This window comes from Phalacrocorax aristotelis, chromosome 7 (genome assembly GCF_949628215.1).
Source record: "Phalacrocorax aristotelis chromosome 7, bGulAri2.1, whole genome shotgun sequence".
Classification (NCBI taxonomy): domain Eukaryota; kingdom Metazoa; phylum Chordata; class Aves; order Suliformes; family Phalacrocoracidae; genus Phalacrocorax; species Phalacrocorax aristotelis.
Genome location: NC_134282.1, coordinates 51440579 through 51458906, shown reverse-complemented (window position 1 = coordinate 51458906; position 18328 = coordinate 51440579). Strand labels below are relative to the sequence as shown.

At 41.9% G+C, this 18328-nt stretch overlaps 1 protein-coding gene across 2 annotated transcripts in view; it reads left to right on the top strand.

The window, feature by feature from the left end:
* The window catches only part of ADAMTS17 (ADAM metallopeptidase with thrombospondin type 1 motif 17), a 191336-nt gene that overhangs the window by 59048 nt on the left and 113960 nt on the right, over positions 1 to 18328 (top strand). For both annotated transcript variants that reach the window (XM_075100679.1, XM_075100680.1), the window contains exon 8: positions 15986 to 16091. In XM_075100679.1, the coding sequence (XP_074956780.1) occupies positions 15986 to 16091 (106 nt within the window). The remainder of the gene's footprint in view (positions 1 to 15985; positions 16092 to 18328) is intronic.

The window sequence follows — 18328 nt, the reverse complement described above, 5'->3', positions numbered from 1 at the left end:
TAAGGTCAAAAATATGATTTTTGCATTTTTGCACATTCTAGGGAGGGAAGAGGCATTAATAATCAACAGCACTGGTATTCAGTGAACGATTTCGGTTTTGTAGGATCTTTTGGCTCTTCAGCTGTCTTGCAGATTGCGTGGGTTTCTAGATGGGAAATTACACCAATCTTCATTAATCCTGAGTGGATGCAATGTGGCCCTTGTGATCAGTGGCTCTGATAGGCTTAACTTTTAGTTTTCTGCTTCCTGTGAGCAATTACCTATTTTGAAGAGGTATAATGATTCACTGGGTTGGGATACAGGCTAGAGAGAAATTGGTCCTCATTCTCTGTTTATTTTTGCTTTCCGGTTAGATCAGTGCAAAAATATGTGAATTTATCTGTGTGTGTGTGTTTGCATTTCTGTATCCAGTTACGTGAGCTTATGTCTTTTGTGATAATGGCCATTCTGGAAAAAAATTGCTGTCTCTAAATGCGTGGCAAAGGACTTTGAATTTTACAAACCTGAATTTGCCCATGTCTTCCATGTAGAAAATACTGGGGTTTCCTTGTCAAGTTCTTGCCAATTTATATAGAAAGATGACTGTGTGAGATGGTAAAATTTTAGCCTAATTCTCACTGAGGTGTGTGTATTTATATGCAAGTATGTGGATATATAAACCGTCCTTTGAACCCCTGGAATTTTATTTGGACACAGGGGCTCTGTTGTATACACTTTTAAATTTCAGGTTCAGAATCCTATAATCTGCAAGGTGTTTGTCTGAATTAGTTTGACAAGTCTTTTTTAGATCAGCCGATAGAGATATGTTGAACTTATTAAAATAAAAAATTTAAAACCCATCCTACACCCAACCCATCAAATCTTTCTCCTTCTGTACTCTTTCAGCATGATCTGTAGAATGCTGAGGATTTCTGTGTTTGCTTAGCTTGGAATTAGCCTTGTATTTCTACTTTAGTTAGTAGTCATGAGCAGTCAGCAGGTTGAAGATATTTGTTGGTTTTGTGTAGTTGTCATGCATTTTTGTGTAGCCATTTTGCCTGATCTGTTTGCATTAAGGCTCTGCCTGACCATAATTAGACTGCTGGGTACACATTAATGTTCTGCTGGGATCTACTTGTTGGTTTTAATAATGTCATCCATCAAGCTCTAGCATGTACAGCAATATTTGTGCTGTAGTAGACAAACAGAGAAAACACTGCAGTTATTTATAAGAAGACTGGTCAGTAAGTTAGGTCACTCTGTGTGGATGTTTTTATTTATTGGAAAGTTAAACTGATGCTCTAAAATGCGTCCATCCATCTAATCAGACTTTGTTGTTCTTGAAATGAGAGAAAAGTAAAAGATTGAAGTAGATTTCTATTTAGAATTTATATTTTATGTCTCTGTTTAAGAAACCTGTAGACTCATGTTTCCTATCTCCTATGCCCTAGTTCATCTGCTTTTCTAGCTATGCCTGTTAGGTGGAGACAGCACTTTCTCTCTTAGTCTTGTCTGGGTCCAGGTATGGATTAAATTCTTGACTACACCTCTCTCGCCCTATGTCTTGACTCCTGATCAGTCTGGGAAGTACTGGTGCTCCTTCTAATCCCTTTGCTGACCTCTTACAAGTGCCTGTTGCCTTGGACTTCAGAAAAGCAGCATTGTTCACTGGAGTTGCTCTGTCCTTCCGGATGGTTTTCCCTGTGGTTCTTGCCTGACCTTCTGTATCTGGACAAATACTTAAGCAGCATCTGAAGTGGAGATGCTTTCCTGAACCTGGGCCTCAGATCCTGCATTACAAGAATATTGCTTAGGACTACTGACGTCCTCAGTTTTGCAATTTTCTTTGAGATGTCAGCTGCTCCTGTCTAATAACTTAATTATGTTTCCGTTTCGTGTCTCTTCCTCCCTGTGTCTCACTTCCTTCTCCCATAGTGTTCTCTGATTTGCCCCAGATTTCTTTCTACGTGTTTATCTGTCTCCCTTGGATCTTCCCATTTCCCTTCTCCCTCTGTGGAGCAAAGCGAGAAAAGGTTCTTGGCACAGCCCTCTCACACGTTCGCATTCTCTGCGATGTCTCTCTGAAACTGAGGAATGCAGAAGGGTGCGACGGTCTCGGCTCAGAGCAAAGGGCCTTTCCACGATGGGCCCCAACTCTTGACTGCTGTGGTTTGTGTTGTGGTGCAGAGGTGTGTTTGCTATGATTGTTCGATCCTTGGGATTTTCTTGTCTGAATGACAGATCTAAAAGTGATAACTTTTGACTGAGTGTCTCAGAACAATCCCTCTCTTTTCCATTTTTATCTGTTGCTTGTTGCATTTTCAAACATGGGAAAACTGTAGTCCATATTCATTCAATGAACTAGTGCGTTTACTCCTGCACCGGTGTCTGTGAGCTACAACGTGGTCTAAATGCTGAACTAAATAAAGCTTTTTGGCTTTACGCTGAAGTAAAAAAGACAAAGACTGGCCTTCTGGGGGTGGGAACTAAGTAAAGCCATGAAATGGCTTAATGCACCTTCTCCAAAGCCAGTGGTAATACTTCTATTGATTTCAGTAAGATTTTGGTGAAGCCCATGGTGATTATGATAGCTGGTACATTTAGATCGGATGTAATACATATTCAACTTGTTTTCTGTGAATGCCATGAAGCTGTTTATGCTATCATTAATCAGGTGGCTTTGTTAGGAAATGCATCTCATTACATGGCAGCTGACGGGAGGCTGCTGCCACTGGGCACCAAAGCAGGGTTGTGCAGAAATATCCTGTCTGCGTAGCTGGGAAGTACAGCTGTTACTGTTGGAAATTCTCTCCACCAGCCGCTTACCGAGTGGGGCTTGACAGCTGAGAAAAGCCCTACACGCCGTGGTGCAGACTCAGCACGTAGTTTTCGGTCAGGGACACACAGATTTGATTCAGACCTGGAAGTGTCGCCCAGACAGAGTACAAGCATGTAGGAGCTCCTGCACTTCCCAGGGGTGTTTTATTTAGAAGCACATGAGACTAGAAGAGGCAGTTCTCCCCTTGTTGGTCCTGATACTTTAGCACAAAGACCTAGAGCAACACCATGAACACGCGTGCATGGAAACGTCCCACTGGCTTCTGCAGGATACTGTGACAGTAAGTTTCTTTAGTGCTGCCTGCAGCTGCAGTCTCCTGGTGAGCCTCACGTGCTGTCATTTCTGAATTCGGACTATAAAGGCCTCAGGAGTGGGACTGTGCCTTAACTTGTGTCTGTGAGGCACCAGGGACTCTTGGGGCTGCTGTCAGTCATCGCAAGGAGCTCAGCAGTATTCATCCAAATTTGTGTTTTCTTTCACAGGAGCTCAAGTCTGAACACGAGAGATTTCTTTTTTATTAAGTGTGAGAAAAGCTCATGCTAGTCTTTTGCTTAGTGAAAATCTCTCTCTAGCTTGTGTTACTTAAAAGGTGACATTTTATTTTTGAGTAATGTAGAGAACAATGTACTAAAGAAAGTAGATTCAGGACATATTAAAAATATCTCTAGCTACATTACCTCTGAAATCAGCCATTACTTCTCTTCAGTCAGGCTGGAGCTGCGATGTGTTTGTCTGCGCAAAGTACCGTGCGGGCCTTTCCCTTCCTGTGGGGTAGAAGTCGGAGCTGACAGCTCTATTTGGGAACCCAGAGGAGGGCCCTTTAGGGTAATAGTAATTTTAACCTGATTTGGGGAGTGTGCGTATACAATGTGTGTGCTTTGTGCTTATGTCTGTCGACCCCAATGATGGTCTTTCCCTAACAGCTTTTAAACCCATTGGTCAATTGGAGTAAAATTTGAGGATATGGATCTCAGAAATATTAGGCTTTTGGAAGTTTTCTGAAAACTAGGAAACTAGGTAGAGAGGAAAGCTCTCTCCCTTTGATGCTGCCATTGAAGGAAATATTGCATCACCCGCATTTATGTGGGCAAGTGCAAACGTGTAGGAAATCAAGCCATTAATTTTGCTGTAAGTTTAGGGGTTTTTTTTAATTGTCACCAGAACAAATGTGCTGACTGCGGTACCACGTGAGGAGCGAAGCAGAGCCATGGCACTGCCTTAGTCTCCTCTTCCTGCCCACCGACGTGGAAGGATCATTTTCATTCCCTACCCCTGGCAGCAGAGGTGCTGAGGCTGAGGCATCAGGGACCAGCTTCATTCTCTTGCATGGTACAAGCTTTTCAGCCTGAGTTCTGACTCCAGCAGAGTAACTCAGCCCTATTAACATTATCAGGCACAAACCCCAGGTTTGTCAGTTTTCTCAAGTCAGGCAGGCTGTGAGGTTAAATCAGCACTCAGCAAAGAATTAAAACAGAAGGGCTGAACCAAGAATTGCTAAATAAGTTGATCAGTGCGTGTGTTGGCTGGCAGCTTGACAAAGCGAAGCCAGGAGCTTAGACAAGCCCTGTAAGTCAGGATGTAGGAGCTGTAATTGAGAAGTATCACAGAAGCAATTTGGAAGAGCATCTGTTCAAAGTTTGATTACTGTGAATCATCCCGTTCTGCTGGCCTGCTCTGCTAGTTGCCTGAGCGGCTTTTGTTTTGCCAAGAGAACAGCTTGACACGCATACAGCGCCTAAAAATAAAATATACTTTATACTTTTGAAACATGTTAATATTTAAATTCATTCACTTTTTGAGAGTAACAATTGCTTAGTCATTCTTTCAGAGCATGGAAAGAATTTAATTGAGAGCCGTGGAAGAATGCCATTCATCAGCAGCACAGGTGTTCGGCCATCTCTAAAACTGTCCCATTCGGCAGAAACTCTCCAGACACTGAAACATTGTTCACGATACGCTGGTGAATATTGTTGAACGATTTCAGGACTGATCCTTGCTTGTGAACCCAACCCCGTTGAACCGGCTGAGATAGGCATGCCTCAGTAAAGCTCCTGAAACTGTTAGAAGTATCTTTTAATTTATTTGAATAGCTTCATGAGTTTCTCAGTGTTTGCAATTATGAGAAAGAACAACTGGAACTGAATGCTGGACCCTGACTGTTAGCTCTTAAAGCAGATGCTGTTTTGTACAGAGACTCCAAATATTTTTTCTGATTTATTGCCAAGTCTGACCTTGTCTCTTCATTCTGGAAGGGAGATACTGAGGAATTTGAAGGCTCCAAGATCCCTGCTGCTGAATTCCATGTTCCTCTTTGTTTAGCAGTCTCATTAAAAGCTCTGATTTGATCTTTTTCGTGATTCCCCTTCATCGTCTCTGCACTCAGGCCCTCTGTTGAAGCAGATGGCTCAGATGAGTTGCAGGGACAAACTGACAAATTCAAAACCAGAAGTCACAGAACTCATCTGAAAGAGCGAGATTAAAATATCCTCAAAGCTGGTTTTGGAACCCTGCACAGTTTGCAAAGCTGCAGCTATCGCAGGCAATGCCAGGGTTGTTTTTCCATTTCTTGAAAGTTTATAAGCTTCAGATGGGAGCCCGTCCTGAGAACAGGAGGGGTGTTGGCGGACTAACATAGGCATGTGGCAGAGTGCTGAGCATGGGGCCCGGTAGCCCTCGAGCACTTTGCTTTCTGATGGCAGAGTTGTTTTTTTTTTCTTCTGGCAAGTTATTTATTCCTGAAAGATGCAGCTTAGGGGACACTGAAACAATTCTTGAGTTCAGGCCTGTTCCACTGAACAGGACAGGCCAAAATGAAAATATAGAAATGTTGCAATAATTTTGATTTTTTTAATAACATTTGAGAAAGCGAAGGATGAGATTTGTGAAGGCTGTTTAGAGAAGGAACAGGTGGAGCACTCTCCTCTTGTCAAGCAATCCAGCAGGTGAGAGGTGTGGACTCATTTCTATTCTGCATCTCCCTGCTTCAGCTATTGAAGTGAGAGGCATTCACACAGCTCCACAAATGCTGAATCCAATGCTGAGTCCTCCTGTTGCCTTGGCAGGTTGCCTGTATTTTGTGTATTATCATGCTAATATTTGCATGCGTGTGAGAAGGGAAGATTCAGAATCACAGCATTATGATCGTGCTTAATTCTACAGTGGACAGGACCAGCAGGCTCATCTCTGCAGTGCAGTCTGCATCCAGTTAACAAAATGCGGCCAACAGAAGGCATTAGAATCCAAATACCTTTGAGCCCCAGGCAGGGGTGACCTTCAAGGGCCAGAAGCCAAATCCTGATTTAGAGTTTGGTTTCACAGTTGTTGGTGATTTTTTTTTTTTTCAGTTCACAGTTACATGTTCCTGTAGTCTTTCAAAAGCATCAGATCTCTCCCGTCTTCTGCTGGATCTGATTCCTTTTCGGTATAAGATATGCTTGAACAACCACGTCCCCTGTGCCTGTCTCTCTTTCTTTCAAGAGTTTGTATCCCACTGATTTCCACTGCTTGTTTCTAGACCAGTTCTAAAGCTGTCCCTTCCTTATGCTACGTGCCCTTTTTTTGCTCACACTAAGGCACAGGCCTCCCTGCCTGAACACTTCAATGCCCTCATCAGGCCTTGTTGCAGTCCAGCTCTTAGCTTTCCTCAAGTGAACCCATGATGCCAGAAACATATGACCCAGGACTGTAGATCCATTTTTTCTCCAGCACTAAGTACACACAGAAGTCCTCAGAGAACTCATCTTCCCTCTGATCTTATCTCCTGCCCTCCTTGACCCCTGCCTCCCACAGAAGGGACTCCCTGTTGCTTATGAGATCAAAGTCATGTTTCTTGAAGACTTCTGGCAAACCCATATTATCTTCGTTTGCTACATTTCTGTCCCAGTCTCCTCTCAATCCCCAATCTCTTCCCATCTGTCTTTCCCCCTTGTTCACTATATTTGAATTATGCCAGGCTTCTGTATACTTCCCAGCACTATGTGTTGATTCATCCAATCGATCAGTCCCTCCCCAGCTGGAGCGCTTCCCTTGGATCCACCTACCTACCTCTTCCTCTGCGTTTCCTCTTAACAGGAGTACAGCTGTTGTAATATATCTTACTTTGGGTAATTAAGCCCATGTATTTCTACGTGTGTGCATGAGCATGGAGAGTTTCAGCACTGTGTAATGCTGTCTATAAACAGGTGGTGAATTAGCTGTCAGGGTTTGGGAATCTACATTTGGGAATGGTGGTTTGATTTGGACTAAATATCCAAAACTTCATATTTAATTAGAAAAACAGGAATGCAGACAGGAACTGTGTTTTTGCCTGTTTGAGATCTGTATTCAGCAGCAGCCGGGGCTCCTGTCGATGGGGAGTGTGCGGGAGAAGCTCTCTGGAATGTGGCTGTTAGCATATCAAAGTAGAGTAAACATGTAGATGATACCCTGCTTCCTCGCTCCAGTTAATTAAGCCACTCCTCATGTCATGTTAGATGGAGAGGATTTATTAATGTGCTGTCGTCTAGGGAAGCAATGGTTTGCTCAAAGGGAGGAGCCATGTTAATGGCACAGAGGATGTCATGCTTTACAAAGAGCAGATGTCAAATAAACAGGGTATTTCTTTTTATCTCCTTTGCTGAGGTCTTAGATCCCAGTGCTTTATTGTAAAAGCTTAGAAAATTAGGTCTAGAAGGGGCTTCAGGTGGTCTTTTAATGCATTCCTTTGCTCCAAGGCAAGATCAGCGATACCCGTGTCACTCCTGATGGATATCTGCTCTATGAGGCTAACCAGTACGCTTGTTTCCAGCTTTCCTCGAATTACTGTGAATGCCGTACCTCTCCTCAGGTATGGTCAGTGTGGTGAATATTCATGCTTGTGATCACAAATCCTTGTTGAATGGCATTGGGAAGGAATGTGGCTTTTAAAGATGTCCGTGCCAACCTCTGGGGGTTGCCAAAGGTTTTCTGCTCTTTGCTGGTATAATGCAGTGTTAATAGCCTGTCTGGCATGTTTTTGAAGGCCTTACTTAAAGCCTCTTCTAGGCCAAAAGGGTGTTAGAACATCTCTCAGCTTTCTTCATCTCAACGGATTTTGTACCCCAAGTGACTTTTTACTAGCTTGGGTGAGGACAGTTATCCCTAAAGTCATGAGAGGTCTCGATCTCTAGGGCTTTCCAACTGCCTTGGCAGCCCCTTGCACACTGGGAGAGGCTCTGCTTAAATCAGTGAATTAGCATAGTGTAAATCCAATGCAAGTAGCCTTAGAATAAGGCTCTTGACATCTTGGGGAATGTCTGTGTGTGGGCAAGTTAGTAAAGGAGCAGATAAATTATTCACCCACTAAATTTAGAAAACCACAGGAGGATTCCCAGGAAACAACAGAGCCCCACAGAAAGACTGAAGGCTAAGGCTGAGAGTTGGCCATGCTGGGAAGGGATTCCACATGCTCCATTAATTGCCGTCCCGCAGGGTAATTAAACAAAAGGAAAAATAAGATAGCAAAAGTGCTCCTTTAAGGTCTAATATTTGCAGAATCTTGCCTTGTTTGCAGGTTGACAGACATGAAGAGGTCTAGCCCCACAAAGGCCTTTTTATCAGAAAGGTATAGATTAGGGCAACTTCCATAGACAAACCCTGGATAGATGTCAGCTAATCTGTTTGAAAATGGGGGTAGCACATTCCTGCACAGAGTTCAGTGTGGGCTGAAAGAGTCAACTGAGAAGGTCTGTTGAGCTTCAGCGTGCCATGGCTAAGATTTGGGTGTACCTGCGTGAATTGCAGCCATTTCACAAAGGCTAAGGCACACATTTGAACCTGTCTCTCACAGTTAAAGTCCTTCCTGGTCTTGTGAAATGTTATCCAGGGCCAGTTGCTAGACCTTTGGGTGCCGTAGCAGTATTTAAGTACCAAATATCTTTAAGTATTCCCAGTAGTCAGAAAAGTATCCCCTGTAAAAGGTATTGTGTATTTCATTCATTTGTGCTATTAGGACTTTTTGTTCTGAGGAGTATTACATTGTCAGCTGTAGAAAAATCACAGCGAGTGTTGTATCAGGGAGAGATTTTATTTGTTAGTCTTTCAGGGTGTGTGTAATGAAAATCAAGAGATTCAGAAAGTAACTATGCTCTGTGTTTCAGCTATTTATTTTTCTTGCTGGGCTTTTGGGATTCTGACAGCAGTTGTGTATACTGGAAGTGACAGTGTTTTCAGAGTTACAAGGAAGACGAGATTTTATTGGTCACTACAGGACAACAGTCATTCCCATAGGGGAGGTGTCCAGGCACAGAGTACACTGAGTTCTGGGAAAGCATTCTGCATCTCTGCAGGTCGTGCTGGTTTGGAGGCAAGGAACAGAGTTTTATAGAAGTCATGCTGAAATTTGGGATAAGGTAGAGTCTCCAAAGTAAGGAGAGGATTCTCTGATGATGGGCACATTTGCAACAAGTTGGCTAGGTACAGAAAGTCAGGGTCTGATGTGTGTTCTCAGAAGTAGTGGTGACTTCTTGTGTGATCTTACCAGTTATTTGAATGTTGTTTCTTAGCTCACTTTTCTATAAAGTTGGTGTAGTACTTGCCAGATTCTTAGTGAGATGGGGGAATATATATGGGGACCTGGATATCAGTTTGAAAACCGTGTATGAAAACAAATGTGTGCTGTAGAGTCAGAGGAGTGAACCTCACGTGCCCTTAGCTAGAGGTCCCTTTGGATTCCCAGGAATCCAGATCATCATCAGCCTGCAGAAATGGCATGGGCTTACCAATGCTCAAAAAAATTAGTGCTGGAAACTACTTCCTCCACTACTTTCCTCCACCAACAAGAAGTAGGGGAGTTGTATACACGGTACAACTGCCTGGATGGTATTCTAGCTTAAATTCTGCAGAATTACAAACCCCTTCTGAGGACTTTGACTATTCCCTTGTTATCTGAGTGCCTACCCAGTCCTGTGTAGAGTTTTGTTTGCCTTGTTTCCTCAATATGGTTCAACCACCTCCCACCCTGGAGGGAATTTAAGCTCTCAACAGGGAGTGGATGTTCTGCTACTCAGCAAGGCCAAGTGAATTTAACTAATTTCTCCCCTAGGCTCATTTTTGTCTCTTGTATGGCACTTGTATGAGAATCAGACAGACAATGGGTCATATTATCTGTCCTTTAAGTACCAACTGAGGAAAAATGGCATCCATATTGTCAGTGTAGATTTCTTTCTCAGGCACATTCCGGTTGAGCTTATTTCGTATTTCACGTTCCCTTGAAGAATAAAGCCATACTCACGGGGAGACCCATTTGAAATAGGCTATGGCCGAGTTCTTGCAGTGTCTGGGAGCCTGTTCCATCGGACAGTCCATGGCATCAGAAACTCTTCCTTTATAAATACTTGAGTTCAAAATATTGTGACTTGCATTGGGTACAGCACTTGGCATGATTGCTAACCTGTTTTCGTACCTGATTGTAGCTGTCTGCCATGCACTGGATGGCTGTACTATAATTCCTGTACTTGTGGTTCATAATGAGTGTATTGTTTCCAGTGTGGGTTTCATTAAATATAATGACAATGAAAATTATTGTGAAGGAAAACAGTTTCCATACGTGACTATTAAACTCTAATGGAAACCATGTTGTTACTGCAAGATTAACAGAAATTGGCATCTAGATGACTATCCAGCATTAAGCCAAATTAATCTGTGCCACTAAAATTGCGTGTGTGGCTTTGAATTAGCACATTCTCATAAAACGAAGGAACAGCTCAGCCTGTTAGCTTCTTCTGGATGATCGCTGTAAACCAAACTTGGAGCTGGAGGCTCAGTAGAACAGCGATGGTAAAAACCTTAGCCTCTCTGCGTTGTACATGCTGGAGAGGGTCCTTCCATGGACACCGTTCTTTTTTCGCCTGGATACTGCTGGCTTCTTGGGACCTCTGTTTATTCAGCTGTAGAACAGGGATTCTGTTATTACCTATCTTGGAGGCAGTTTAGTGGGTACTTATTCTTTAATGCTTTTAAATTTTGGAACTTTTTATATGTAGGCTTTATAGAAAGGGAAAGTATTTTTCATTTTTAACTATCATAAGCACTGAAAGATTCCCTTGGTGACTGACTTGATGTGTAAATACAGGCAGGGCATCTCTGTCAAACATATCATTGCAATTGAACGGAAAACAGAGCATGAATCACTTCTAGGGTTTCCTGATTTTACTTATGTAGGATGTTAAGAGTGGCTACAGGAGTGTAATTGATGGCAATGTGTGAGCTGCACAAATTGAAAATCGTAGGAGGATGAGAAAAACATCAGCTCGACACCGAACTAGTAATGGTGAGGAATGGGAGGTTTGCTCTGTGCATGTGGATATGCAGTGAGTCTCCATGTGTGCCAAGCAGACTTCAGGACTTCAAGTTTGGCTCCCTTCCCAACAGCAAATACATTGAGAAGAGGAAAGCTAGCCAAGTTTTAATCAAGTAAAAGTTCTGTATCCAGAGGTGGCTGGCAAAAGAAGAGATTAAAGTATTAGGAGTGCAATGAAAACAAGACATTAGAGAGTTGAAAGCTGGAGTACCTGGATAAACCACTTGCTGAGTGAATATTCCACAGCCATCAGAAGGAAGCCCCGGGTGTTTCGCATAGGATGAAATGTGAACCCACGCACCAGAACTTGTCTTCTTCCAGCTTTGGCTATCACTGTGGCAAGTATGTAATATCCTAATGCCTAGCTGAGCTGGTAGGATAAATGTAATCATTCCCCTTAGAGATATTGCTAGCAGAGGGCTCATTAGCTGGCAGAAAGGCCAACAGCTGCAAACTGTTTATGTATGACAACTTTTTGGATAAATCTGAGTTTACACAGTTGCCTGTGTCCTAAGGTTTGCTGTGGAAGTGTAGATAGCTTTGCATGTTCAAACCCAAGCACAGAAGTTATGGGCTGTAATTAGACAATTTCTTGTGAGAGAAAGGAAAAAATCGTCACACTTGCTAATAGTAAAAATAGTAACTGGCTTTCCTTTCCCTCTACCACTGAATCTCCTGCCTGACCTTTTTTGATATTAAAAATAGATTTGTGGTAATTGCTGGCTGTTAGTAGTGTATCTGGAAAGATAAGGACTTTTTCCCCCTGAAGAAAGCCACTGTCTGTGTATTTGCATAAGCACAGAAGTGTGCTTTTTAAATAATAAAAAAACCACACCAAAACAACAACAAAACCAATTCAACTTTCATCCCTATTTTTCATTTTCACACACTTGTCTCCCAGACAGAGCCAGAAGCAAAATTACCAAAAAAGAGAACTTCCTCTTATATTATTCCCAGCCTGGGAGAACCACAACATGCCAGGATTTTCATTAACATACCTGAATTCATGAAGTTTCTCTCCGGTTCTGCAGACTTGAAAGGCTCAGATAAAAATCTGGAATTTTAAGAGGCAAACAACGGTTGCCATTCATCCCAATGAAGAAAATAAATCATATTAATGCAGCTACCAGGACATTGTAATACTGACAATGATAGTTAAAGATGTATTTTTCTCTGTGTACCAATTATATGGATCATTGTATTGGGTTACAAAAAAGTTGTATGGTGGTAATGGTTCAGATATATTTGCTAAAGAACTGTATTATGTTTGCAGATCAATAGCATATTTCCTATTCACATTCTAATGAAAGAATTAATAGTAAAATATATTGGTCCAAAAGAAAATTATTGTCTTAGGAAATAGTTTGATAGAAAATATATATTTCAAAAACATTTTTGAGGCAAGCTTTTTCAGGCTTAAAATGTTATAACAATTTGTTATAACTGACTTGCTGTTCCAGAATGACTCTTGCTAATAAGCACTCAGCAGTTCGTGAGCTGGACTTCTTACCAAGTTCGTTTCATGTACTGCAAAGTTTTCTGCTGTCTGTTCCTCTAGGATCAGGAGTTTCCCTGCCCAGTCCACTTCTGTTCCTGCATTGCCTGATCCCTGGGCTCTGCTGCAACAGAAGTCTGTAATAGTTGTAATAATACACTACTTTTAGATGTCTGCATTTTTTAATTGGTCGTTGCAAGTATTACCAATTGGCTGCAGAGGTCTCACATTAAGCATTGAAAGTAACTAATAAAAATAAGGTGACTAAAGGTCTATAACTGAGCCACAGTCACTTTTTCAGTCACTGATGGATGTACAAGCCCTCAGTCATCAGTTTTCCACCTTTGAATGATGAGACTTTTAGCACAGAGCAGTGTTACTGCCAGTCAGTTTCAGTGGGGATTAGAGACACTAAACGAAGACTTCAGAAGAATTACTATTTGAGGTAATGTATTTGACATTTTAATTTACATTTAACCTTTTTTAATATATTGACAGAACTCCAGACTATTCTGCTACACCACATCTCCCAAACAGGGAAATATTGCCCCCTTCCATCTCTAAGTGACAGCAAACATTGACTCAGCTTCATTTTATGAAATTTATCAGAAGGAAATTAGCATGGATCGTTTCAAGCTAAACTGGCTTGCCTGATTGACCACGGAGCTTGAGATGCAACACCGTTTTATTGTTTCTCAGTTAAAACGTCACGTGTCAGATAGCGTTGAGATATATATTGGCACTGGTTAAATGGAAGATAAAGGCCGAATAATCAGGTTTAGCAGTAGAAATTAAACACTTCCAGTGAGAATCCTGTGCTGGTCATTGCTGGCGGCTCTACCTAAAATTGCTGAAAGGTAATCAAAATACCCCTCCCTATTTAGTAAAAGTGTATTTCAGCTGACTTGGGTCAGTTTATTACGAGCTATGTTTGCCTCATCCCCAAAAGGCAGAAGGATCTCCAGGAGCAACTTTTGAGAAGCTGGTAGTTGTGCCCCAGGGTCACAGCACACCGCCGTGGGAAGAGCCTGGCCGGTGCAAGCCGATGAGTGGCGGCAGACTCAGCAGCCCTCACCCGTTTTCCTCTCTCACAGCTGCGGATCAGGATTACCAGCAGCTGATGGGCCATCACAGGTTTGTCTCCTGTGACAACACAGTGTGCTCCAGCAGAGAGGCAGCTATGGAGTGGATTAGCAATTTGGCATGATGCATCCTTCCTCCTAAGTAACCTGTTTGTGTATGAATGCTGGGAGAGGATTTAAGAAATCAAAAATGCACAAAGGCACAAATTTAAAGAAGCAGAGGATTGGCGGAGTCACCTAATTGTTCCTTTTCCTCTTCTCTGACTCAAATATTCAATTTTTGCTTCCTTTTAATCTCAGACCTTCTGCTATTGGCTTTACAATAAACTAACATTTTGCCAAACAGTGTTTTCCTTCTGCCAAAAGTATTCTCAGAAATTTCTGATCCCAAGTAGGGTTGGAAGCAAAAGGCTGTTATTGGTGAGGGTATTATTATTTGTAAGTCACCATAAGGGCGCACGGTAGCAGATATAAATCAGGAGAAATATTTACTTCCTTTCCAGAAATCAACCAGAAATATTTTGTGATCCTTAAAAGAAACAGAAGGCATGTTTATAGCCCAAGACACGCTGCAGACACCTACAGCTGAGGTTCTGTTCTATGACCTGCTCATTAGGCCATCGGGTGTGTGCACTGAGGTTGCAATCTCTTTCTTGAAGTAATATTACTTCCTGAGCAATTCTTGACATCCTTATGACTATTCTGTGAGTAAAAAACAAGTCAATTTAGGAAGAGACCTGAAAGCCAGCCTTCGATGGTCATTGATTTAAAAAGATTATATCTTGATTTCAGTTTTTGCATGTGGTATGAATCTGGCCTTCCACAGTCAGCACTTTTAAAGTAAGCAAATGTTAGTGTCTGATTTCTGCACTGCCTTCACTCTGCTAGTCCTGAATGAAAAGGCTATTGCCCATCCCTTCATTCCATGCAGAATCCCCCTGGAAACAAATTTTCCTATCCATATTGTTGTCAAATCTCATAAAAACAGAAACGGACTTATGTTTACGCTGTTTGCATCCTGATAGGCACAGCTTTGTCAACTCTGACAGAAGAAAAAAAACCCAAAAGGGAGATCATGTCTCCACTGCATGGTTGTGGTCTGCTTGTTAAAGGCAGCGAGATCCTAGCTACTCCTCTGTGAGAGCAGTGTTGCAGTGAGGAGATAGATTCCCTGCTTTCTGTTAAATATAAGCAAATATATCTGCTGTGAAAACATTGAAAGGCATTTGAGGAAGGTCTTTACACTTCCCCTTCGTCCAGCATGGCAGAGGATGTGTGAAGAGGCAGGATGAGCTCAGCATTTAGGTTGCTGCACACTGTCTGGAAACCTCGTTTTGTTTGCACACCTGAACTGTTTGTGGCTTTTGACATGTGCCTGTTTAGCAGTGGATGACTTGTATAAATAGAGGTGTCCTGAGGCTCTGGCTCTGTCTTTAATTTTTGTGCATAATTCCCAGTGGCTTAACTGTGGTTTCTGATGGCAGACGAAACAAAATCTCATCAGCACATTGTCCTGCGCGTGGCCTGTGATGCCATCGCAACGTTTCCAAGTACTGTGGCACTTTCTGCGGGGGACAGTCTGGATGCAGGAAGGGCATATGAGGACTATTGTTTTTCCATAGCAGAAGTTTAATTCCTTTTTGACTTCAGCCTACAACCGTTTCTGGTGCCCACACAAACAGACCTGTACTGTGCAATTGTCCATGGGATCAAATCCTAAATTCCACTAAGTCATAGGAGACTTCTGCCACCTACTTTGGCTTTGTGACTCACCGTCAGCGGTTTGCCAGCTTTTCTGACTCTGCTGCTCTTGCTTTCTTTAAGGATGAAAGTAAAGGAAAATGTAAGAACTTTTCAGAGTCTCTGTTTTTATTGTTTTATTCTTTCTCCCCAGTTTTATTCTGAAAATCGGGAGAACACTATTTAAATACTTGTTAAGGCTGCTTCACTGCATCTTCTAACATTGTAGTAGGGGGCATTAATAGACAAGCTTAGATGATTTTTTTGTGCCTGTATGGACAGTGAAATAGATTTTCCAATGAGAGCAGGGAAGGTGAGTGTGTTTAACTTGTTTCCTGTCTGACAAAATTCTAGACAGATTTTTCAGTAGGATGGTGAACTAAATACTCAGATGATTTTATGTGCAAACTCTTCTAATATTTTTCATACTGGGCACGTTTTTTATCATTTTGGTTGAATTAGTGCTGTATGTTTTGAGTGAACAAGCTGTTTCGCTGATTCTGATGGGAACATTCTCTGTGTTTCTGTTGCAGGAATTGCTTACCTGGGAGGTGTCTGCAGTGCCAAGAGAAAGTGTGTTCTTGCTGAAGACAATGGTCTCAATCTGGCATTTACCATTGCACATGAACTTGGGCACAAGTAAGAACTTGTCCTTGTCTGTCTTTCTTTCTGGTGCTCCTGTAGCATACTTTTATTTAATGCCACACAAATGAAATTACTAGTGTGGTATGCTTGTTATGATTTCGTAAATCTAGCAGATTGATAAATAACTTAATTTTTAGGAGGCTTATGTAAATATTCAGTTCAGTACACATAAATCTTTCTATTTGATCCTCCGCTATTTTCTACTCTGTTTTGATTTTGAGTAGCACAAAGAGGCCTCATTCTCTTAAATGATTTATGGTAGTAGTTAGAGACAAATTCTGCTTCTGTTTATGCTGTAGTGTAGGTCCACAAAACCAACATCAACTTCAAAATCTTTGAACTTGCTATATTTTCTCTGAAGTTCAGGTATTTATGTCAAGGATTTTAATAGTTAAATACTTTGGTAATGGTTTCATCCCCTCATGTGAATTAATCTATTGTGGCTGAAGTTGTAAACATCAGTACTTTGGAAATGCCCTCAAGCAGTATTATTTGATCAACAGAAAGAAATCCTATAACTTATCAGCCTAGTCACAGCTAACTAACACACTTTGAACAATGACTGGAAAAAACAGCACGAACATGATAATTCCTAGTCAGACAGGAATTTGCAGAATGAGATTACTGGGTACTTCCTGCAGGTGACTTTGAAGGCTTTTTAAAGCTGCCTGTAAGTATCCCATGGACAGAAGAAAACAAAACTGACGGGAAGAGTCACCTGCATCATCTTAGTGCAGTTAATGACTTAACCCAAAGGTCAGCATCCACATTAACTGCTTTCCCATGTAACATACACTTACTCATTATACTTATGACCTTTTTTCCCTTTCCATTGACATCTCTCTGGTTGCACTGTGTCACAGTTAGACTGTGTAAGTTACACCTTTACAGATTTTTATATATATATACACAAACCCCTATGCTGACTTAGACCAGGAACAAATTTATACAGGGGCAAGGTCTGTACCTATGAGATTTTCAAGTACTCCTTCCTTTAGCCTCTCTGGATGGAAGGTGGGAAAACCCACCATTGTTCCTTTAGTAAGAAGCTGTGCATAAGTGTTGTCTGCACCCTTCTGTCTGTTGTATCCTCCTTTCTTCCAGTAACAAGTATTCGACAGCTAAGTCAGAGCCAATGTATCATGTTCAAATTCTGGCCAGTCTCATTCCGTGACAAATAATTATTTTATGGCAATGTATTTCAAAGTTGCATGGAGGATATTTAGGTTACTACCAAAAATGACAAGACGAAAATGAATCTTCTGTTCACCCTCCAGTGACACCAAAGGCAGCTGAGCCAAACCAAGGGTGGTTTCAGCAGAAATGAAGGACATTTGGTTTTGGTTTTATTTAAATTGCATGCCAAGATGTTAAACTGAGCCTAAACGTAATAACAAATTAACCTGTGGGTAATGTTAAGGGAAATTCAGCACTCATCTTTGGATGGGCCAAGAGCAGGAGGGAAAAATACTTGAGCTGCAGAAAATCCAGCTGTGTAAGAGTGAGACTGGTCTGCCCTGGTGTTTGCCAAGTTTCCCAGCAGAGCTGTCAAGCTTCTTTCTAATAATGTCTTGCAAAAAAAATCCACAACATAAATAGGGGATGTAATGCTTTTGGATACAGCTCTCCATCCCTGCAGAAAATAGCAAACTCCATTTTCTTTTCTGAGTGCAATTTTGGTGGTAAGACCATAAAGTCCTTTCTCTGCTGGTTTTCTTCCTTTGCCTCCATCTTGGAAAACTGCTTCAAGAGGTGGGAATTAGATGTCTAAAGGGGTTGATAAAAGGTGGCTTACGTTCAGTACTCTGGAGGATTTGGATGGTGAGTGTGGTATTGTGCAGAGAATCTTCTGCTTCAGGAGAGGCATAGGTGCAATTGTGGGGAGAGATGGAGAGCTTAAATGAAGAGTGCAGGTGAAGAAGGACAGATGATACAGGAGACTGCATTTTCTAACAGAGCTGTCTCATGAGCCACTTTACTGAGAGGGAAAGAGACTGGAACAGGCTCAGGCAAGAGAGACTGGGAAAGTAGTTGAGTACTGGAGGCACTTGGGGGGGGTCTGTAAGAAACAGACTTCTCTGAGAAGGCAAGTGGGCTGGTAAGTCTCCAACTGAAGGAGCTAGCTGGGTTAGGTTAGAGAAGCTGCTGGCAGGAATCTGCTGCCACAGGTGTTTGGGGTAGATGTTCCAGGTTAGCCTGTTTCACAATGAGTTGCAATTCTCTATCACACA